Source organism: Scyliorhinus canicula, chromosome 16, assembly GCF_902713615.1.
Source record: "Scyliorhinus canicula chromosome 16, sScyCan1.1, whole genome shotgun sequence".
NCBI classification, from domain to species: Eukaryota; Metazoa; Chordata; class Chondrichthyes; order Carcharhiniformes; family Scyliorhinidae; genus Scyliorhinus; species Scyliorhinus canicula.
The window spans coordinates 99,788,916-99,813,476 of NC_052161.1; the positions used below are offsets into that span (position 1 = coordinate 99,788,916).

The window sequence follows — 24,561 nt, forward strand, 5'->3', positions numbered from 1 at the left end:
ACAAAGCCAGTGATCACTTTGTTGACCCGTTTAAAAAAGGACCGCGAAATAAAGATGGGGAGACACTGAAATACAAACAGGAATCTCGGGAGGACCGTCATCTTCACCATCTGCACCCTCCCAGCCAGTGACAACGTAAGCGCGTCCAATCTCCGAAAATCATCCTTCATTTGGTCTACTAGTCGGGCCAGATTTAATTTACGCAGCCGGCCCCATTCCCACGCCACTTGGATGCCTCGATACCTAAGGCTTCCCCCTACTAATCAAAACAGCAGCTCCCCAATCGCCTCTGTCCCCTCGCCTGGACCGCAAACATCTCACTTTTCCCCATATTTAGCTTATACCCCAAAAACCAGCCAAATTCCCCTAGAATCCTCATAATTTCTTCTATCCCCTCTATTAGGCCCGATACATACAGAAGCAGGTCATCTGCATAAAGCGAGACTCTGACTCTGATAAACCCATTTTCAGCCGTATCAATAAAACTGCGCCAAGCTACCACCCTCAAAATAAAAAATGAGGAAACATCTTTTAAACGTGTTGTTTCAGGGACAATGTCGACATTTGCAATTATGCAAATTAGATGGAATGGAACCGTGGGCCGGAATTCTCTGTTCCTGGCGGCAGTGCACCCCCGCCTACTGGTTTCCGGGCAGTATTGGGATCTCTTCAATGGGTATTCATACTGCCAGTGAAGGGCGCGCCGCCTCCCGGAGAATCCCACTTATGAAGTCACTTTGGAAAATTGGAGCAACTTCAATGTGATTTTTGTGACCAGTTTCCCAATCTGCGGCCAAAAGTGGAAATTCTACCCCATAGCACACACCATAAACTGCAGTTATGTGGACACATGTGCAACTGGAAGTGTTCAGTGACATTGAAGCAAAGAATATGGTGTAGATTTAATAGAATTTTTTTAAATTGCAGAGGGTTTGAATAGTCAATGGGAAAAGACTATTTTCTTTAGTTACCTTCTGAGAAAATCCATCTTGCCACTGTAAAAGTGAAGGTTGAGGGGTAATTTAAATGCTAGTTCTCGGATTCTAAAGGGACGAGATAATGTGGACAAGCAACTTGACCTTGTCTAGAACTGGAGAGCAAGAAAACACAGGTTTCAAAGGGAGTAAATTCATACCATTTCTGTGGACAGAATGAACTCTTGCGAGAGGAGTTGGAAGCTGTTGGTACTGATTTGTTTAAATGCAAATGAGATTGTGCCTGTATGAAGCATCATGGGGCATCCTTCTGCATTAAAGTCACTAGATCAATGCAGATTTTATGTGTTTGTAGCTGACAGATTTGTGCTCTAGTTTTATCAACTGGCAGTGTGGATCACTGTAGGATGTGAATGTGTTCACAGCCTCAGCTGGTGCAATGCCCCCTTGTACTTTACCACCTACAATAAAATTCATTCTAGAATTTGAAGGCTATTTCCTCGTTGGGGATAAAGGGGTGAAGCATTGGGACTCCACCACATTTTGCAGCTTCCGTGTATTGTGGGCTTCCTCATCTTTGAAAACAATACAGCATACAAGACTCAGAATATCAACAGGCACTCTGTGATGGGAGTGCTCGTCACATTATAGTTGACGCATTGATTGCATAGGGAATTTACTTTAACTGGTGGACCCTTTTTACAGCCCACCATCTGAACGCCCACTACTCTGTTGGAAATGGCTAATAATCTTACCACCTTTTACAGGTGCAGCAAAGAAAGCATCCTCTCTGGCTGCATCACAGCCTGGCATGGCAACTGCTCGGCCCAAGACCGCAAGAACCTCAGCGTCGCGAACACAGCCCAGCCCATCATATGAACCTGCCTCCCATCCATTGACTCCATCTACACCTCCCGCTGCCTGGGGAAAGCGGGCAGCATAATCAAAGACCCCTGCTACCCGGCTTACTCACTCTTCCAACCTCTTCCATCGGGCAGGAGATACAAAAGTCTGAGAACACCCACTAACAGATTCAAAAACAGCTTCTTCCCTGCTGTTACCAGACTCCTAAACAACCCTCTTATAGACTGACCTGATTAATACACTCCTGTATCCTCCACCCGATGCCGGTGACTATGTATTTACATTGTGGACCTTGTGTTGCCCTTTATGTATTTTATTTTTATTTTATTTTATTTTCATGTACTAAATCATCTGTTTGAGCTGCTCGCAGAAAAATACTTTTCACTGTTTCTCGGTACACGTGACAATAAACAAATCCAAATCCAGTCTAAGGGCTCAGCCCTGCTCCTCCCCCTTTTCATACTCGTAACTTCATTGCACAATGGGTTCATACTACGTGGCCACTTCAGCTCTGTGGGTCCCGGGTGACATTGACAAGTTTGGATTTCTATGGTCATTATGCAATCACCTTTCAATTGCTGATCGCTGGCTCCCTGTCGCTGCCAGGCAGGTAGCCACTGCCATTCAACGTGTAACCGACATGTTTGCCCAAGAGGCAGCTATGCATTGGACTGCTGACTCGATACTCTCATTTCCATACTTCCCCTTCCAGCCCACCTGAGTGGGGTCAGGTAGATTCTGCCCCTTGAATCCCACTGGCAGACCGGCGTAATCTACTGGCTGTTCACGCCAGTGGGATATTCCGGTCCAACTCCAGCACCTGGGTTTCCCAGCGACAAGGGGTGCAGCTACCAGGAAATTGCGTTGACAATGACGGGGTCGGTAAATCTCGCTGGCAGGCCGCCTCCGCCGCCAAAACCCATGTGGCGAGTTGAGCGGTAAATCCCAACCCCAGTGTTGGCCTTGTACCTGAACCTCTATGATGAATATAGGAATTTCAGATATATTGTATCAAGGGTATTTGGTGCTGTAGGGGGTCAAAGGCCTGGGTTAGTGTGTGTTTTTAAAGAAACCTGGGTTGAACGATTTTGAGAGCTGGGGGTGCAATTAAAGCAGCATAAAAAGCTTGGGCTCATGAAATGTTGTTTGGATTAAGGGGAATCCCTGTGGAGTTAATTAGATTTCAGCTCGATAAGATGATGTAATTACTGGGATTTTGCAGAAAAGCAGTTTTACCTGAGTGTTAGTTGGAGATGTTAGTCAAGCATCTCAGTTCAGTTAAAATATATATCTGCAGATAAATTAGCAGTTGATTTCCAGGCAGTTTAGAAATACAGCCAGAGTTTATGCTTGGTTCTGAAAGGATTCAGGTCTTTACTTTAAAACAGTCTCAAAGAACATCTCTCTAAAGCAGTTATTCCTGAGTGCTAACTACATTTAACAGTGGATTGTGAGCTGAGGTGCTTTTCTTTTGTTGTTTGAGTGAGGATAAAGATAGCAGTTAAGGGTTACTGTATTCACTGTATTGGTTAGCATTGTTTAAGACATAATTGTAAGCTATTTTAGATATTTTAATACTGTGTTAGTAATAACATTTGTTATAATATACTATATTCCTATTTTTTTGTGAAATCATTCCTGGAGCCTTTCCTCACAGTTTTAGAAAATTAAAATAAAATATTGGGGTTTCTATCCAGTGTCCTAGCCACTGTTGGGGTCTGGTCTTGGATCATAATAGCCGCTAAGGTTCTTGCTAAACGTTGCGTTTATGTGGATGTTTCTGAAGTCCCCCACGGGCAGTAGATTTAACCCGGAGTAACACAGTGTCTCAATGTGCTTCGCTTTCCATTGCAGGTTCCCCAAAGGTTTGTCTGACAGAGTCCTGTGTCATCGTTGCCAGCAATGTCCTCAAATCCTTGGATCGATCTGTTGATCCGTGCCACAATTTCTATAATTACGCCTGTGGTGGCTGGATTAAGGCAAACCCATTGCCCGATGGAAAGTCCAGGTGGGGAACCTTCAACAACCTGTGGGATCACAACCAGGCCATCATGAAGCACCTCCTTGGTAAGTGAGCGCACGAGCACATCAGTCACCTTGTGCAAGGTCTCAAGCTGCGATGCAGTGTGTGGGTATCGCATTAGGGTGGGAGGATTTGTTTTGGATGGTTCTCATTTCGTACTCCAGACGGCAATTGGCTGAATGGCCTCTTACTATACTCTAAACATCCGTGTTTGTTGGCAAGCTGTGTTGGTTCAAAGGTCAACAGGAAATCAAAATTGTTTGGATCAAACTCTTTGTTTTCTTGAATAAATTGAACCCTTTCGCCTGTGCTTCAGCTGCAGGTGAGTGCTGCAGGCAGTGCTTTGCTCAGTAGAACAAGGTACCAAATCATTAATGTGTCTTTTGCCAGACTTTTTATAAGCAATGCAGGTAGTTTACATTTCAGTCACTGGAACCTTGCTGTAGTAGAGCCAGTGTGGTTATCGATGGGAGAAGGTCTCAGTGAGTTGCTACAGCTATAGTGGAAGGATGGTTGGCGCGCTGCAATGTGTAAATCAATATCTAGAAAAAAGAACTTGCATCAAGATAGCAGCTTTTGCAACCTTTGGACAACCCAACGCATTTTGCACCCAATGAAGTTTTTTTGAAGTATAATCACAGCTTTGTGTTCTCGTTGCCTTTTGGATCCCTTTTGGTGTTGGTAATAATCACACTTTAAGCTTTGAAAGATGGGGCTGGGATTCTCCGTTGGCGGATGCCAACATCGGGAAATCGGATAGGGCGGAGAATAGGCTCCAACGCCAAAATTGTGAAGGGCAGCTATTTGACAGCAAATCGCAATCCTCTTGTCACCTTGACAGCGGAGTCGATGCGTTCCGGACCGCACATACTGTAAACACCATTTGAATATCATTAACGGGCCCGACCTGGTATTCTCCGGGGCCTCCGCGATGCTCCGCCTCCGAAGGGCTGAGTTCCCGTTGGCGCAGTTCACTTGTGCTTTTAAAAATTGTGAAACAGGCTTCGTGGTTGCTGAGGGAGAGAGAGGGGCTACAGAAAGTGTCCAGCATCGTCATAGTTTGCTGACAGTTGTGCCGCTGTCGGAGGGGGGCTTCTACCAGGGCTAGGGAGAGTAGCGAGCGGTGGCCAGGAGGTGGGCTGTGGGGTCGGAGTGGACGGGCATGGAACACCATTGCCGCAGTCTGCAAGGCGGCTGTGCAGGCCACTAACAGCCCACTGTGAACTTGGGGTCATCGGTCGTATGGGTGCCTCCCCAGGCCACTTCGCCCCACCCCCCCAGGTGCCTTCTGGCCCCAACCAACCCATCAGCTGTATGGGCACGCTCCAGCACAACCAGTGCCATCTTGTTGAACGAGATGGTGTGTGTGGGGAGTGCAGTGTGTATATGCGGCTGCAGCTTGTCAGCCTCCTGAGTGTCAATCACGGACCCGGCGAATCCAGCACTGTTTTTCATTGGAATCGATTGTGCAACAGAAGGACAGGTTTGATAATTAAGAAGGCAAATTGAGTTTTGTCCTTCATTGCTAGAGGGATGGAGTTTAAAACAGGGAGGTTATGTTGCAGCTGTATTGGGTGCTGGTGAGGCCACACCTGGAGTTCTGTGTACAGTTTTGGTCTCTTTACTTGAGAAAGGATGTACTGGCACTGGATGATGTGCAGAGGAGATTCACTTGGTTGATTCCTGAGTTGAAAGGATTGGCTTAGGAGGAGAGACTAAGTAGACTGGGACTATACTCACTGAAATTTAGAAGAATGAGGGGGGATCTTATAGAAACGTATAAAATTATGAAGGGAATAGATAGGATAAAAGCAGGGAGATTGTTTTCACTGGCGGGTGAAACTCGAACTAGGGGGCATAGGCTCAAAATAAGGGGGAGCAGATTTAGGACTGAGTTGAGAGGAACTTCTTCACCCAAAGGGTTGCAAATCTGTGGAATTCCCTGCCCAGTGAAGCAGTTGAGGCTACCTCGTTGAATGTTTTTAAGGCAAAGATAGATTTTTGAACAGCAAAGGAATTAAAGGTTATAGTGAGCGGGCAGATATGTGGAGGTGAGTCCACAACATGATCTTATTGAATGGTGGAGCAGGCTCGGGGGGGGGGGGGGGGGGGGGGCGGGGGGGGCGGGGGGGGGGGGGGGGGGGGCGGGGGGGGCGGGGGGGGCGGGGGGGGGGGGGGGGGGGGTGGGGGGGGGGCGGGGGGGGGGGGGGGGGGGGGGGGGGCGGGGGGGGGGGGGGGGGGGGGCGGGGGGGGCGGGGGGCGGGGGGGCGCGGGGGGGGGCGGGGAGGGGGGGGGGGAGGGGGGGGGGGAGGGGGGGGGGGCGAGATGGCCTACTCCTCCTTCCAGTTCTTGTGTTCTTTATGTTCTTAACTGGTTCTGTTACATCCGTCTCTAGCGCAGCTGTGAAATGTAATCCCGGAACACTTGTACATCGCAATTAATTCCTAGCTCTTTCATATCATCAACTACAGTGCATCAACTACAGTGCAGAAGGAGGCCATTTAACTCATCAAGCCTGCACCGACTCCCCAAAAGAACCCAATCCCCTGCCCTATCCCCGTTAACATGCACATCTTTGGACACTAAGGGGCAATTTTAGCATGGCCAATCCACCTAACCTGCACATCTTTTAACTGTAGGTGAGGGGTTCTTTTGGAGAATCGGCGCAGGCTCAATGGATTAAATGGCCTCCTTCTGTACTGTAATTGATGCTATGATTCTATGAAACAGCTAGGAACTAATTGTGATGCACAACTGTGAACAGTAAGGCTACACAAAACAAAGTGCTAATAAGCAGATCGTTTATCTTAGTGATGTTGGTGGAGGGGGAATATTGATAGAGACGGCAACATAAGTCCCCTGCCCTTCAAAATAGTTCTAAAGGATCAGTGATGTTCATCTGAAAGGAGACCACCAGTTTAAACTCTTGAATGATAGATGGCATGTCTGATGGTGCAGAACACCCTCAGTACTGCACAAGGAGTGTCATTGATTTGGTGCTGCAGGCTTTGGAGTGAGTCTTGATTCCAGACCTTCTGAGACCAAGGTATCTGGAATTTGACTCCACTCCCATTCCTTGTCCATGCATTGTCGCTGAGACCGGCTGTTCGTAGGCCAGATCAAAACTGTCTGAACCATCCTGTTCAAGTAGAAAGCATTGAGCTACATCGCCACAGCTCACTCAGTGCTGGGCCCATTCATACATAGAAACATACATAGAAAATAGAAGCAGGTGGAGTCCATTCAGCCCTTCGAGCCTGATCCACCATTAATTATGATCATGGCAGATCATCAAGTTCCATACCCTAATCCCACTTTTCTCCCCCATATCCCTCGATCCCTTTAGCTCCAAGAGCTATATCTAACTACTTCTTGAAATCGCACAACGTTTTTGCCTCAACTACTTTCTGTGGTAGTGACTTCCACAGATTCATCACTCTCTTGGGTGAAAATATTTCTCTTCACCTCAGTCCTAAAAGGTTTACCCCTTTTCCTCAAACCCTAGTTCTGGACACCCCCACCATCGGGAACATTCTTTCTGAATCTACCCTGTCGAATCCTGTTGGAATTTTATAAGTTTCTATGAGATCCTCTCTCACTCATCTAAACTTCAATGAATATCATCCTAACCGATTTAGTCTCTCCTCGCATGACAGTCCTGCCATCCCAGGATTCAGCCTGGTAAACCTTCGCTGCACTCCCTCCATAGCAAGATTATCCTTCCTCAGATAAGGATGCCAAAACTGCATAAATACTCCAGGTGCAGCCTCACCAATACCCTTTGCAATTGCCGTGGGACGTTTTTATCTGGAGTGAGCACTTGGATCATTTATGAAGCAGAGCACTCTTGTGGAGGTTACTGCTCAGAGAACTTTTAACTCTGGGCAATTTGTATATGCCAGGCAATTATTTGAAGGTCACAGCAAGAATCTGAAGTTATATAGAGCCATCAACATAGCGAACAGCCCAGGGTGATTCAGAGGAGCCGAGGTGCGAGAAAAGTCAGCACCCAGGCAAAGAGAGAGTCTTTCAGAGTGGCATTGGCTTCAAGTAAGGTTTTAAGAAGTGTCTTAAAGAGGGGAAATAGAGGAGTTTAGCGAGTAAATTTCCAGGCCTTGTGGCCTAGAAGGTGGAAGACATTGGCCGGCAGTGATGGAAAAGGGATGCAGAGGTCTCCGAGGCGTGTAGGACTGGTGAAGGGTTCGGATGGAGGAGGAATATTGGCCATGGAAGGATTTGAACACGAGATGAAATTATAAACTTCAATGTTTGTGAGCCATGAGCCAATGTATAATTAGCCGAGCTAGCCTGTGCTTGTCACGTTGATGAGCATTTTGTACAGAAACCCTTTTATACTACTCCAGCATCGTTAGCTAGATAATTTGCAGTGGGAAGACCCTTATCAATCATTTACTGATACAAATTATAGACCTGCTGTGTTTAAAACAATTGACAACAATTGAGTTGAACGGCTGAGGTTAGTTTGTAGTGTCCTTGCTGAGGTCAGATTCATAATAAAGATCCTGATATAAAGGACAGGCTCATCTGTGATAGGTTAACCAACCGTCCCGAATTCGCCGAGAATCTCCAGGAATTAAAGATTAATGTCCCGGGCACTGCTTCAAGCAACAGAGAGAAGGCCATTGTGGCAGTAAAAGCATTTTTCTTTCGTGCTCTGTGGCCACCTCAGTTTATTCGTTCTGAAAATATTGGACATGGGGGGGGGACAGGAGTTGATGCAAACTACCTAATCCTGGGATTTGGGAAGGATATTGGGCATTTTGTTGTGGAAGCAACAATAGATCCACAACTATGTCCCTCCTCTTCATGATGCCCTGGGATAGTTCACATCAACATGAGCAAACAAAGGGGCAACGCGAGTCTTATTTTAATGCCTGAACTGAAAGATGACACCTGGGTAGTACACTTCGCTAGAAATCTAGATGATCAACTCAAGGGAGAAGAGCATGTACTTAGGGCAGTCAATGACCATGTAAGGGCCTCATCCTGCTGGGTTTAACTCAGCCTCTGGCAGATCTCTCGCCATGTGATGTGCATAGCAAGTAAAACTGTATGGGCAGCTTGTCACCTCCTGGGGGAGTTTTGGGTGGGGAGTGTGGGTGATGCAAGCAGCAGGGGGTTGGTGATCCCCTCAATCAAAGGCACTCTGCACCTGATCAAGGGACTGGGCATCGGGAAGTAGGGTGGGACACAGAGCCCCTTGCCCTTGCTGCCAGCTGCCATCCCACAAAACCTCTGCCTGCCCCATACATTATGTACTTATGACCTGGGTCACTGCGATCCTGGGATTCCAGTGCTTGTCCTTCCAGTAACATCCAGAGCCTCCCCAGGGGCGCTGCTGAGCACAAGAGTTGCCTGCATCACGAGGCTAAGCTTTGGCCCCCCAAGGCCTTCATAGAATCGTAGAATTTACAGTGCAGAAGGAGGCCATATTAACTATATGGCCCTGACGTTAGATGATTTTTACTGTAAAATTAAATGCTAAATACAGATCTCTGCCCTCAGGTTTAGTTACTCCACTATCTTGTTAATCAATTCGATTTTTTTTTGCAATATTTTTTTTTCACGTTTAACAGATTCCCAACCAGCCAATCAGGTCACAGCTTTACTGTTGTTCGCTTTAGTTCCCCCCCCCCCCCCCCCCCCCCCCCCCCCCCCCCCCCCCCCCCCCCCCCCCCCCAAAACACACAATTTGAAAAGATAATAAAAAATCACTTACCTTCCCAGGATGTTCTCTGATTCTCTCCCTGCAGATTAACAGTTACAGGCCAGAAGAAAGAGAACAAAACGGTAGGGAAAAAGCACCTTCTCCCACTCTGCACCGAATTACCTCACTGCACCAAATTACCAACTCCCACTCAGGATGTGTCTCCTTCACCTGTGCAAAGCTTACTGAGTGTGCTTTCTGTCTGTCTTGTATACAGAACTCAGCTAACCAGGGTAACTCACACTACTTAAGCTTCAAACAGAAGAATACAATGTGCACCCTTGTGCCACTACGCAGGCTTCAGGTGACTGACAGATAACTGCCTCTCAGCAATTAGGGTGGGGGCAGCTTCTGCAATCAGACACTAAGCTACACACTGCACTTTTAACTGAAAAGCAGCAAAATTGGGATTTCCCACTTACCTTTCCTGATTACCTCACCACCAAATTACCAAGTTCCAATTCCCACTCTGGATGTGTCTCACTCACTCAGGATGTGTCTCCTTCGCCTGCGCAAAGCTAAAATAAAGCTGAGATAAAGAAAATGAATAGGACTCTGATTAAAATCAAACCACATGTGAAAGTAGTTACCAGATTTGATCACTGTTTACAGAGGGAGGGCCATAAAGAGAAATTGGATGACTCTTGGGTTTCGTGATATGAAATACATCTATGAAAGGAAAATGAAATGAAAATCGCTTGTGGTCACAAGTAGGCTTCAATGAAGTTACTGTGAAAAGCCCCTAGTCGCCACATTCCGGCGCCTGTTCGGGGAGGCTGGTACGGCAATTGAACCATGCTGCTGGCCTGCCTTGGTCTGCTTTAAAAGCCAGCGATTTAGTCCAGTGTGCTAAACCAGCCCCGCTGGTTTATGAACAAAAGGAGCTCAACTCTAGAATGTAGGAGTTGGGGCAAGTGTTGATTGAAAAGGAATCCTCTCTAGGATTGTGGAACAAGGAGGTAGGGATGTGTCTGAAATAGGCACCAAACTAAGAGCACCGCCAGATGTCAAAGGTTCGAGTGCCATCCTAAACTGGACGCATTGACCACTGCTCAAAATGCTGATGAGGCAATAAGCCAGTGTTCAGAGGGTCAGCACCACTCAGAGAGGTGAGGGGAGTTGATTGGGAAGGGAGGGCCAATTGGGTAGAAGCGAACTGGGGGAGTGGTGACAGTCTTTAGGCCCTCTGCGGTGATGGCAGCAATACACCTACTTCACCCAGCCCCAGAGCCAAGTATCTATTTTAAAAGCATAGCTATTGACAAACTCCAGGCATTTGAGGACCTGCTGATTAAGCTGCATTTGGACATAGCTATCCTGAGCAGGTGGCCTCACTGTGTTCAGGGAAGCTTAGTTTCACTGAGGAGGCTACAAACAGATGGTAGGCCCAAGGTACATGCAATTAGTGGCCCCTGTGTTAGCTGTGGGCACTGGACACCTATGCGGAAGACTTGTACCAGTAAAATGACAGTGCACACCTGTCTGGATACATGTGGGCTCACTCCATTCATCGCCATATTGGACACTTGGGTTCCCACATTGTGCCTGGAAAACAGCTCTGGCAACGATGAATATCTAGGCCTAAAATTAAATTAAATTAAAATGTTACGTTGTTCCCCTAAGAGGGGGAATCATGTAGAATAAACTGTCTCCTCGATAGAGGATGCCAAGCAGACTCGGGTTGAATTTAGGATTTATTGTGGAGGTGGAGCTAACTAATTAATACCCCAGGGGAGAGTCATTGCAGCTTCTAGTTACATTGCTGAGCAGTCCAGTGAGTGGTTAGCCCGTTTTCAGTTCCTCACACGGTGTTAATCTGTGTTTTAAAACTCCGAGTTGAGAATGGTGATTAACTGTGGAAATGGATGTAAAAGATTTATTGAAAGGCAAGTGTCATTCATCACAGCTTGAAGCTATCAGCCTCCCGTGCTTGGTAACTGGCCGATTCGTGACCTTGCACTTAGCACTTCCTTTGTGACTCCATGTTGCCACGGCAATAATTTCTTCAGCAGTGTGTGATCTTCTGCAATTTACTTCACACAATGAAGGTCAAATCGTCGGCAGGCCCCTGCGGACCCACGCATAACCCTCGCTTGAATAAAGAAACATCAATTCCTGCCCACTCGCAGGGAGGTGCGTCTGTGGTACAGGATGTTGAGACACAAATTCAATCCTGTTCAATTCCCTCCTGTAAAAATTGCCTAAAATACCAGTTGCTTGATCATGGATAACAACCCGGAAAGGAACTGCAATGGAGATGGAGTTCAGGATTATACAGATTGGTTGTCAGGATGAGAGAAAAGAACCAGATGGATGTGATGCATGTCGGAATTTCAGATATGTTGTGCTATATGTATTTTGTGCAGCAAGTCTAACAGTCTGGGTTAGTGCGTGCGTGACCGCTAGAGTAGTGTTTTTATAAATCCTGGTTTGCAAGCGAGCTTGGCTTTTTGAAGCCAAACGTGCAATTAAAGCATCATAAAGTTTGGGCTAATGGATTTTTGTTTAGATTAAGGGGTCCCCTGTGGAGTTAATTAGAACCATTGTGTTTCAGCTTGGTAGGATTATGGGATTATGTAATTAATGGGAGGAGCTAGAGTGCCAGGCATTTTGCAGAAAAGCGATTGAGTCGCATTTTAGATGGGATGTGCGCAGAAGCCAAGCATCTGCTCTCACTGCAGTTGAAGATAAGTCTGTAGGCAGATGAGCAGCTTCTTTCCAAGCAGTTCAGAATTGTGTGGCTGGAAGGTGAGCTGAAACACGCTCCTGAAGGAATACAGCCAGAGTTTCTGCATGGTTCTGACAGGATTCAGGTATTTTCTTTAAAGCGGTGTCAAAGGATCTCTCTTTCTCAAAGTAGAGTATTTAGACATCTCTGTACAGCAGGTATTCCTGAGTGCTAACTGTACTTGAAAATGGGTTGAGAGCTGAAGTGGTTTTGTTGTTGAGTGGGAATAAAGGTAGCAGTTGAGGGTTATTGTGTCACTGGATTGATTAGCATTGTTTAAGGGGTAATTGTAAGTTAATTTCTGCTGTGATGTTAAAGGTATTTTAATACTGTGCTAGTAATAGTAATAGTCTGAAGGAGCACCCTACCTCGGCCCAATCCCCGTAACCCCACCTAACCTTTGGATGCTTTGTGGCAATTTTAGTATAGCCAATCTACCTAGCCTGCACATATTTGGACTATGGGAGAAAACCGAAGCACCCGGAGGAAACCTATGTAGAGACGGGGAGAATGTGCAAACTCCACACACAAAGTGACCCGAGGCCGGAATCAAGCCCAGGACCCTGACACTGTGAGGCAGCAGTGCTAACCACTGTGCCAATCATTGGTCAAAATTCACCGGTTCTTCCCAAGCACATGTTACATTTGCCACATGTTATGTCCTAAATTACTCATGCGCTGAATGTCTTGAAGGGTCCTTTTTTGATGGTGTTATGGGCAGTCGGAGTTTTAATTTAAACAGCCCTGATTTCTCCTCCCATCACCCATCCTTAAACAGAAAGGTATTCTGATTTTAGATTTCTCCCTTTATATTCCCAATCCCTCAGTTTTGGTGCCATCCAATTTCTATTAATAACCCAAGTGCAAAGTCAAAATAGGGTAAACTCGGTGGGTTAGTTTAGTTGCACATTCAAACACAGGAAGGTGGGTCACAACATAACCTACTTTCCACGCATACAATAAAAGAGGGGGATAAAGAAAGAAAGAGTTACAGAGCAAAGACCACAGAGAAAATAATGATTGCTTCATGTGTGCCCAGCATGCAGAATCAAAGTCCAACTTTCCTCCCACAAGTCCCGAAAGACGTGCTTGTTAAGTGAATTAGACACTCTGAATTCTCCTTCCGTGTACCCGAATAGATGCCGGAATGTGGCGACTGGGGAATTCACAGTAACTTCATTGCAGTGTTAATGTAAGCCTACTTGTGACACTAATAAAGATTATTATTATTTCCTTCTCCGTGGTTGGTAGGTTGAAAACTGATGCTAGATAATTAACTTTTCCAGTAGAGATGACTTCCATGATGTGGTAGGCATTAGAGATTAAATAGTCTTGTCGGTGATGGTATAGAAAGTAGAAACTGTGTAGGTGGGTACCAGGCATCCAAACCTGAACAGAGAATCTGCTTGGTGGATGGAAAATGGCAGATTGAACTTTCTGTTTGTATCTCTTCAGAGATAATGAGATGCAAATTTATTTAATTCTGCCAGTCATTTCTAAAAGGTCCAGTTTTAAAATGTTAGGAATTAGCCATGAGTTTATACCTATATATGGGGCGGGATTCTCGGTTTCTGAGACTAAGTGTCGACGCCAATGAAGAATCCGTGGGCTTTTACGGTGCCTCACCCGGACTGATTCCGCTACTATTGTGGAACACACCCAATTCCAATAAAAAACCGGGTCCGTGATTGACACTCGGGAGGCTGACAAGCTGCAGCCGCACATGCACATGACACTTTCAATACACACTATCCAAGCCAAAAAGATGGAACTGGTTGTGCTGGAGTGTGCCCATACAGCTGATGGGTCCTCTGGGGCTAGAGGGCACCCAGGCGGGGTGCCCTGGGGGGGGGGGGGGGGGAACCTATATGTCCCATGACACCAGGTTCAAAGTGGGCTGTTAGTGGTGTGGGCAGCTGCATGGCTGCCTTGCTGGCCACGGCAATGGTGCTCCATGTCCGTCCACCCTGACCCACAGCCCACCTCCTGACCACCCCCCACTATTCCTCCCGGTGCTGGCAGAAGCCCCCCCTGGCCAGCGGCACAACTGTCAGCAAACTAAGGCGATGTCGGACACCTTCCGTACCCCTCACTCTCTCCCTCAGTTGCCGCCGGTTTCACGATTTTTGAAAGCACAAGTGAACCACGCCGTCGGGAACTCGGCCCATCGGAGGCGGAGAATCGCGGAGGCCCGGGAGAGTACCGGGTCAGGCCCGCTAATATACAAACAGTGCCTACTGTACGTGCAGAGTGAAATGCATTGACACCGTTTTCGAGGTGAGGAGAATCGCGATTTGTCATCAAATCGCTGCCTGCCACGCCTTTGGCGTTGGAAGCTATTCTCCGCCAAATCGCATTTCCTGATTTTGCCGTCGGCTAGCGGAGAATCCCGCCCACTATATAAATTTTAGAGGTCTTAGCCCGATGACAAGGGCCTCCAGGTGAATTGGGCCTCAGTACCTTCTGTAGCTGCCGGGTACCTGATCTCTCCGAGCTTTGCACTAGGCTTTGTTGGCTTTCTCTTGGCCAGCCTTTCAGCACCTGCTTTTTACAGGGTCCTTGACATTGAGAAGCCTTCTTTTTGTATGATAAGGTGTGGGCATTGCCAAAACCTACAGTAAATCCATGTTCAAAAGGGAAAAGCTCTGAAGCCAGAAAGGGTTAATGTTTGTCAACTGTTTAACTTCAACATTGGTGACAAATAGGACACGCCCTTGTGTCCACAGGCTATTAATGTAAATCTGTCTGGCAGCTCGCCACATGAGACGATCAGGTAATGAGAGCTAAATAAACACCAGCACAAAAAATTATTTGAGGCCCTGAAGAGTATAAGTTGACTTTGCTGAGGTCTGTGCCAGATCTTTTATTCCAGGATTCTGCTGGGTAGCTGGGCACACAGCCGTGATTTTCCTCAGAGTGAAGGGATACCTTGCCCTGTTGGCCTGGTGTTGGCGGTGATTTACTAACCTTGCCTGAACCGTAAAGTGTTTACGGCCAACCTTGCTCGAACTGTAGAGTGTTTGCGGCCAAGTCACCGGCGGTAGTGTGCGGAGAATGAAAGGGGAAGCATTTTACCTTGCCAAATTAATTTCAGCAGGGACGGAGGGGAAACAGGCCTCAGAATTGAGTGTGAAGAATATTTTTCTATGTGACTGAGATGAATGCTCGAGGAGATTTCTTCGATTGGTATGAGGGACACGAATTCCATGGAGGGACTGGACTCGTTGAGACAGCCCCTGGGCAGTGAAGGTCAGGGGAAGATATCATTAAAGTGCTCAAAATTCTGAGAGGTTTTGATAGAGGAGATGGGAAGAAAGTGTTTTTTACAGCAGTCGGTTTGTTAGTGCAAGGACAGAGATTTTTCAGATCATTGGCAAAAGGCCAGAGGAGGAGGAAGAAGAGGTCCGGGGACTGTGTTTAATCTAGTGAAATATGATCTGACATGCGCTGCCTGAAAGGGTGGTGGAAATAGATTCAATAAATAATTTTCAAAAGGGAATGGAACATATATATATATATAATATATTATATATATATAAATATATGTATTACTGGCAAAGACAAATATTTGCCAGATAACCCTTTGACAGGTGTGATGTCCAAGTGTATGGGATTATTCTATGACTGCAAGTGAAGATGGAGCTGTACTTGTGCAGGGCATGGGTGGCCTTGGCGATGATGCCCTGCACACACTGCTCTGCATGGCATTACCCAACTCTCCTTCACCACGGTTTGGTAAAAGGAAATCCGGTTACAAACCGGCTTTCGCCAATGGCCTGAAATGCCTTCAGTGTAGTGTCAGCATTGATGGGGTTTCAGCCAACCCTGCGTCCAGGTTATGTTGGCCGAGCAGCAAGGGCCCTGAGGAAATGCTCTCCCGTGAATACGTTTTCCTTATTTTGCGTGCTGTCGGGGAACTCAAATTGGAGCCATAGGTTACTGAATGGGGGGCTGGTTTAGCTCACTTGACTAGACAGCTGGTTCATGATGCAGAGCAAGGCTAACAGCTTGGGTTCAGGTCCCGTGCCAGCTGAAGTTACTCATGAAGGCCCCATCTTCTCAACCTTGCTACTCGTCTGAGGTGTGAGGATCCTCAAGTTAAATCACCACCAGACGGCTTTCTCCCTCTAAAAGGAAAGCAGCCTATCATCATTTGGGACTATGGTGGGTTTACCTTATGGAATGAGTGTGAATATACTGTGTATATGATGTATATATGGTTTGGGTGTGTATATCGATGTGAGCCTACACAGTAGGGAAGGGGAAGAGAAAATACCCACGCATTCAGTTGGTTTAAGGGCATCACGGTAGCATAGTGGTTAGCACAGTTGCTTCACGGCTCCAAGGTCCCAGGTTCGATTCCCGGCTTGGGTCACTGTCTGTGTGGAGTTTGCACGTTCTCCCCATGTGTGCGTGGGTTTCCTCCAGGTGCTCCGGTTTCCTCCCATAGTCCAAAGATGTGCAGGTTAGGTGGATTGACCATGATAAATTGCCCTTAGTGTCCAAAAAAGGTTAGGTGGTGTTACGGGGATAGGGTGGAGCTGTGGGCTTAAGTAGGGTGCTCTTTCCAAGGGCTGGTGCAGACCCGATGGGCCAAATGGCATCCATCTGCGCTGTAAATTCTTATGATTCTATCCTTGGGTGGGTGGCATCTTGCATTTGGAACAAGACAGTGACCACAGTAATTCCGTTCTTGGAACTTTGGGATTGGTTGGGCAGTAATGCCTGTCGGGTATCTTAGTCTGCTTTGTGTATTCAGTCTTATAATCACTGGGATAAGTAGAAGTGATATTTACGAAGACATTGGGCACCCCCCATCTCGACGTGTGATCGCTCCCACTTCCAGTTATTGAGTGTGTGAAGTCCGTCTTGTCAGGTTAATCATTAGAACCTTCAGTTTCCAAATGATGACTTTCCACCTCGGGAGTCCGAGTTGTGTGCAAGAAGCAATGGAATTGGCCTGGCATGGCTCTGTACAAGACTGTTGCTGCTGACTGACATTTCGATATGTGCTGAATGACAGAACATGTGACAGACATAGAAAGATGGAAAATAAGAACAAGAGCAGGCCATTCAGCCCTTTGAGCCTGCGCCGTCATTCTGTGTGATCATGGCTGATCCACTATCTCTTTTTTTTCCAATTGAGGGGCAATTTAGCATGGCCAATCCACCTTGCCTGCACATCTTTGGGTTGTGGGGGTGAAACCCCCGCAAACACGGGGAGAATGTGCAAACTCCAATCGGACAGTGACCCAGGGCCAGGATCGAACCTGGGACCTCGGCGCCGTGAGGCTACAGGGCTAACCCACTGCGCCACCGTGCTGCCCCTGATCCACTATCTCAACGTCATACTCCTGCACTCTCCCTATATCCCTTGAAGCCTTTAGGGTCTAGAAATGTATTTGACAAATGCATCAAAATGTTTCTGTGCAAGCGCCTGGTAAACTCTCAGCCAACTTTGTGTTTCTGGGGATTAATCCTTGCTTCCAATTTCTCCTGTCTTTTACACTTACTGCCTGAAGGCTCGGATATTTGCTCAGGTTGGGGCACCTTAGGCGCTCCAGTTAACTACTCAAGCATTCCATAAAGCGCTCGCCTCAAACAGGGTGAACATTCTCAATGTCGACAAGACATTTCACCATTGATGCCAAGGCCCCAATTTGCTGTTAAATGGCACAAAACTAACAATTGTGGTCAGGAAATGGCTGGTGTGGGTGTGGATGACAACCTGACCGATGTTTTTCTGTGTTTGGAGGGAGAGGAATAATTTTGAATAAGGATTACTTAGCAGTTCTATGCCTGACTTGCGTATGCTTGATATTGACGCTGGGTGACTGAATTAGCAAACAATACACCAGTCACCAGATCCGATATCCGGTATGCTAATTAGGCTTAAATTATTCATTCTTCACAAATCACTTTAGTATTTTATGTTTATAAAAAAAAAAGACATAATGAAAGGATCCATTGTGTGGCTTTCGTCAGCCAAGGATAACTCTGGCAATTGTCCTCCTTTCAATTCATCTTTCCTGGTCCTCGCACAAAGTTTGACTTTAGCTCAGTTCTAAATGTGCACAGCCTCAGCACAGCCCTTTACACTTCAGGGCTGCTTAAATGATGGCTAAGGATGCTGAACTGATGCCCCCTGGCCTATCTCTTCAATGTGTGATCCCAACGTTCACATCTCTTATCCTCTCTCCCCACGGACCTGTTGTTGCATCTGTTGGTACCAATGGGAGGAAGGGTGTTGGCCACAATTCCTTTAGGGGAGGGGCGTCAGGCTGACTGCTGTGGGGGAGGGTGCTATCTTTCCCGGTTGTTATGGGGGAGGGTGTTGTCTGGTTACTATGTGGAGAGGGGTATCTCCTGGTTACTATGGAGGAGGGGGTGCCACTATCTGTGTTACTGGCCAGGGAGGGGAGGGTTTCACTGTCACAGTTACTATTGGGAAGCAGATGCAAGTCCCAGTTATCCCGCTTGACCACAATCAGTGGCTTTGGATAGACGGGTCTACAATGTTGAACCTGCTTTCAAGGGTTTAGTTGTTCTCTGGCATTTTGTGAATTGGTAGAAATAACAACCATTTAGTTCAAGACCAGTGGCAAGGAACATTCGCACTGCTCAAGTGCCAGGCAATGCCCATCTCCAACAAGAGAGGATTTAATCATCGTCCCTTCACATTCGGGTACATTACCGTCACTGAATCCCCCATTGTCAACATCATGTGGATTACCATTGACCAGAAACGGAGCTGGGTCTAGCCATGAAAATACTGTGGCTACAAGAGCAGGTCAGAGTCTAGGACTGCTGCAGTGAGTAACTCACTTCCTGACTCCACAAAGCCAGCCCACTATCTACAAGCCAGAAGTCAGGAGTGTGATCGAATACCCTCCACTTGTCTGGATGAGTGTGGTTCCAACAACACTCGAGAAGCGCAACACCATCTACAACAAAACAGCCCGCTTGATTGCTACCCCTTCCACAAACATTCACTCCCTGCTCACTTCACCACTGATGCACAATGCCAGTTGTGCATACCAGCTACAAGATGCACCGCAGGAACTCACCAAAGTTCCTTAGACAGCATCCCCCCACTCCCCCGCAAAAACCCGCAACCCCTACCATCTAGAAGGACAAGGGCAGCAGACACACGGAAACCCCACCACCTGGAAGTTTCCCTCCAAGTCGCTCACCATTCCGACTTGGAAATCTATCGCCCTTCCCTCACTGTCGCTGGGTCAAAATCCTGCAACTCCCTACCACCACGGTGGGTGTGCCTGCACCACATGGACTTCAGCGGTTCGAGAAGGCAGTTCACCACTAGGGCAACTAGGGAGGGGCAATAAATGCTGGCCCAGCCAGCGATGCTCACATCCTGAGGAGGAAAGCACCTTCTTGGGGCAATGGAAGGGGTTGAGGCCTTCATAAGATGGGGAGATTGAGGGCAGTGCGAAAGCGCGGGCTTTCCTCTGGTTTCCCGTGCTGCGGGGCTGGGGGGTGGAGACGATGACGGGGGGAGGCGGGGCCTTAACTGGTTCTTCCCCGCGCTGGAGCAGTGCCTGGAGGAGGGATAGATTGGGGGATGATCCCACTTTGGGAGGGGTCGGGTTATTGGCGGGAGTTTCCGGGGTCAGCAGAAGTTAGCTGACCCACGGGAGTACAATGGAGGATGGTTCGCAGCTAGGAGGGTTCCTAGCCTGGGGGGAAGGGAGGGGGGAAAGGGGAATACCGGGTTGCTGCTGGTAGGGTCAGGAAGGGGCTGGGGGGGACAGAGGTGAGGTGTTGTCGCTGTGGGGACTGGGTTGGGCAGGGGGTGCTGGCCTGGGGCGGGCAGTCAACGGGCTATGGCGAGTCGAGGGGGGGGGGGGCGGGACGCCCTCTGATTCGGTTGGTCACCTGGAATGCGAGAGGATTGAATGGGCCGGTGAAGCGGTCGAGGGTACTTGCTCATCTGAAGGGGCTAAAGGCAGATGTGGCAATGCTTCAGGAGACCCACCTGAAGGTGGCGGACCAGGTCCATCTGAGGAAGGGATGGGTGGGGCAGGTTTTCCACTCGGGGTTGGATGTGAAGAACCGGGGAGTGGCGATTCTGGTGGGGAAAAATGTGTCGTTTGAGGCATCGGAGGTGGTGGCGGATAAGGGGGGTAGCTATGTTATGATTAGGGGCAGGCTACAAGGAGAGAAGGTGGTACTTGTTAGTGTGTATGCCTCAAATTGGGACGATGCGGGCTTTATGAGGCGTATGTTGGGACGTGTCCTGGATCTGGAGGCGGGAGGTCTGATCATGGGGGGGGACGACTTCAATACGGTGTTGGATCCTTCGCTGGATCGGTCCAGCTCTAGGATGGGTAGGAGGCCGGTGGCGGCCAAGGTGCTGAGGGGGTTTATGGACCAGATGCGTGGGGTGGATCCATGGAGGTTTGTGAGGCGAGGGCACGGGAGTACTCTTTTCTTCTCCACGTACATAGGGTCTACTCTCGGATAGACTTCTTCGTGGTGAGTAGGGGACTGATCCCGAGAGTAGAAGAGGCAGAGTATTCAGCCATTGCAATCTCCGACCACGCTCCGTATTGGATAGAGTTGGAGATGGGGAGATGCGGGACCAGCGCCCGTTGTGGCGGTGGATGTGGGGTTGTTGGCGGAGGAGGAGGTGTGTAGGAGGATCCGGGCAAGTATTGAGGGTACCTCGAGGTGAATGATATGGGGGAGGTTCAGGTGGGGGTGGTCTGGGAAGCCCTGAAGGCAGTGATTCGTGGGGAGCTGATATCCATCCGGGCACACAGGGAGAGGAGTGAGAGGGATAGACTGGTGGGAAAGATGCTGGAGGTAGATGGAGGTACGCAGAGGCACCAGAGGAGGGACTGTTGGGGGAGAGGCGCAGCCTGCAGGCTAAATTTGATTTGCTGACCACTAGAAAGGCGGAGGCACAGTGGAGGAAGGCACAAGGGGCAGTGTACGAACATGGTGAAAAGGCGAGTAGGATGCTGGCTCATCAGCTCCACAAGCGGGATGCGGCTAAGGAAATTGCTGAGTGAGAGACAAGAGTGGGAATGTGGTGCGGAAGGGGGTAGAGGTGAATGAGGTCTTCAAGGACTTTTACGGAGGAACTGTACCAGTCGGAGCCAACGGGGGAGAGGAGGGGAATGGAGAGGTTCCTCAACGGGCTTTCTTTCCCGAAGGTGCAGGAGGAGCAGGTGGAGGGGTGGGTGCGCCGATTGAGCTGGAGGAGCTAGTTAAGGGGATTTGGCAGATGCAGTCAGGGAAGGCACTGGGGCCGGATGGGTTCCCGGTGGAATTTATAAAAAGTTTGTGCACCTTGCTGGTGCGGACACTTAATGAAGCGTGGGAAGGGGGGACTTTGCCCCAACGATGTCGCGGGCACTGATCTCGTTAATTTTAAAGAGGGACAAGGACCCCCAGCAGTGTGGTTCATACAGGCCCATATCTCTCCTCAACGTAGATGCCAAGGTGCTGGAAAAAATCCTGGCCACCAGGATAGAGGACTGTGTGCCAGGGGTTGTACACGAGGACCAGACAGGTTTTGTGAAGGGAAAGGCAGCTGAACAAGAATGTGCCGGAGTGTTGAATGTCATCATGATACCGACGAATGAGGGGGAGGCTGAGATAGTGGTGGCGCTGGATGCGGAGAAGGCCTTTGATAGAGTGGAGTGGGGGTACTTATGGGAGGTGTTGGGGAGGTTTGGATTTGGTGAAGGGTTCATTGGATGGGTAAGGCTGCTATATGAGGCCCTGATGGCGTGCGTGGCCACGAATGGGAGGAGGTCGAGAAGTACTGTCCGGCTTTACCGGGGGACCAGGCAGGCTTGCCCCCGTCCCCCTTGTTGTTTGCACTGGCAATCAAGCCGCTGGCGATGGCGTTGAGGGATTCAGGGAGGTGGAGAGGTTTGGTGCGAGGTGGGAGGAACATAGGGGTGTCGTTGTATGCCGATGACCTGTTACTGTATGTGGCGGAACCGGTGGGAGGGATGCCGGGGGTGATGGAGCTGTTAGCTGAGTTTGGGACCTTTTCAGGTTATAAACTAAATTTAGGCAAGAGTGAGGTGTTTGTGGTGCACCCTGGAGACCAGGAGGAAGGAATTGGTAGGCTCCCGCTTAGGCGGGCAGGGGAGAGCTTTAGGTACCTGGGGGTGCAGGTGACCAGGGACTGGGGGACTCTTCACAAAACATAATTTCACCAGACTTGTAGATCAGATGGAGGAGGAGTTCAAGAGGTGGGACATGCTGCCATTGTCCATTGGCGGGGAGGGTGCAGTCCGTCAAAATGACGGTGCTTCTGAGGTTCTTGTTCCTCTTTCAGTGCCTGCCCATCTTTATCCCCAGGGCCTTCTTTAAGAGAGTGACTAACAGTATTTTGAGCTTTGTGTGGGCACATGGGACTCCGAGAGTGAAGAGGGTGTTCCTGGAGCGAGGGAGGGATAGAGGCGGGCTGGCGCTGGCCAAACTTCTGGGTACTATTGGGCGGGCCAATGTGTCAATGGTGCGTAAATGGGTGATGGAGGGGGGAGGGGACGGCGTGGAAAAGAATGGAGATGGCGTCATGTAGAGGTACGAGCCTGGGGGCCATGGTAACGGCGCCGTTGCCGCTCTCCCCTAAGAGGTTTACCACGAGCCCAGTGGTGGCGGCAACCTTAAGAATCTGGGGTCAGTGGAGACGGCATAGGGGGGAAACAGGGGGCTCGATGGAGGCTCCATTGGGTGGCAATCATCGGTTCATCCCAGGGAACAGGGATGGGGGGCGCGATTCTCCGCACTCACGACGGGGCGGAGAATAGCGGGCGGCGTAAATTTTACGGACACGCTGGTCCAACGCCCTCCCGCTATTCTCCCCCCTACGCCCGCCTCCCGACACGAATCGCTGCCCGCCGTTTTTTGACGGCGAGCAGCGATTCACCCCTGGCCGATGGGCCGATTTCCAAGGCCTTACGGCCGTTTTATGAACGTAAAACACACCTGGTCTGACCGTTCGTAAAACGGCCGTAAAGTCCCAATCTGGGGAACCATGGCACCGATTGGCACGGCAGTACCACGCGTGCCAAGGGTGCCATGGGCCCGCGATCGGTGCCCACCGATCGCGGGCAGGGGTACTTACCCCGCGCACTCTTTCTCCTCCGCCGCCCCGCTGTATCCATTCGCGGGGCGGCTGAGGGGCATACCGGCCCGCGCATGCGCGGGTTTCACGCATATGTGTGATGACGTCATCCGCGCATACGCGGGTTGGAGTCGTCCAATCCGCGCATGCGCGGCTGACGTCATCTGACGCATCAGCCGTCGCTAACTCTGGCTAGCGGGCTTAACGAAATTGTTAAGCCCGCGATGCCGGAGTTCACGGCCGCGCGATGCTAGCCCCGACCGGGGAGCTGAATCGGTTCCCGGGGGGGGGGCGGAGGCTGGCGTCAAACCCGCCCGTTTTTGACGCCAGTCCCGAGTCTTCGTGACTCGGGAGAATCGCGCCCGGGGGATTTAGGGGGTGGCAAAGGGTGGGCATCAGTAAATTGAGGGACCTGTTTATTGGCGGGAGGTTTGCGGGCCTGGGGGAACTGGAAGATAAATTTGGGCTTCCCCAAGGGAACATTCAGATACTTGCAGGTAAAGGCGTTTGCTAGGCGACAGGTAGAGGGATTCCCTTTGCTGCCCTCGTGGGGGACGATGGACAGAGTGCTTTCGGGGGTGTGGGTCGGAGAGGGGAAGGTGTCTGACATCCTGACATAAGGTAATGCAGGAGGTGGAGGAGTCGTCAGTGGAGGAGCTGAAGGCTAAATGGGAGGAGGAACTTGGGGAGCAGATAGAGGACGGAACTTGGGCGGATGCCTTGGACAGAGTCAACTCTTCTCTCATGTGCGAGGCTTTGTCTCATCCAATTTAAGGTGCTGCACCGGGCCCACATGTCCGGGACTAGGATGAGCAGGTTTTGGGGGTGAGGACAGGTGCACCAGATGTTTGGGGAGTCCAGCGAACCACGCCCATATGTTCTGGGCATGCCCAGCACTGGAAGAATTCTGGAAGGGGGTGGCGGGGATGGTGTCGAGGGTGGTTGGATCCAGGGCCAAACCAGGGCGGGGACTCGCGATTTTTGGAGTTGCGGTAGAGCCGGGAGTGCAGGAGGCGAAAGAGGCCGGTGTCATGGCCTTTGCGTCCCTAGTAGCCCGACGAAGGATCTTGCTACAGTGGAAGGATGCGAGGCCCCAAGTGTGGAGACCTGGATCAGTGACATGGCGGGTAAAATTGGAAAGGGTCAAATTTGCCCTGAGAGGATCAATACAAG

General features: G+C 49.3%; 1 protein-coding gene across 4 annotated transcripts in view; it reads left to right on the top strand.

The window, feature by feature from the left end:
- ece1 (endothelin converting enzyme 1) overlaps positions 1-24,561 on the top strand; it is a 401,990-nt gene that overhangs the window by 268,799 nt on the left and 108,630 nt on the right. For all 4 annotated transcript variants that reach the window (XM_038821847.1, XM_038821850.1, XM_038821848.1 and 1 more), the window contains one exon: positions 3,654-3,866. In XM_038821847.1, the coding sequence (XP_038677775.1) occupies positions 3,654-3,866 (213 nt within the window). The remainder of the gene's footprint in view (positions 1-3,653; positions 3,867-24,561) is intronic.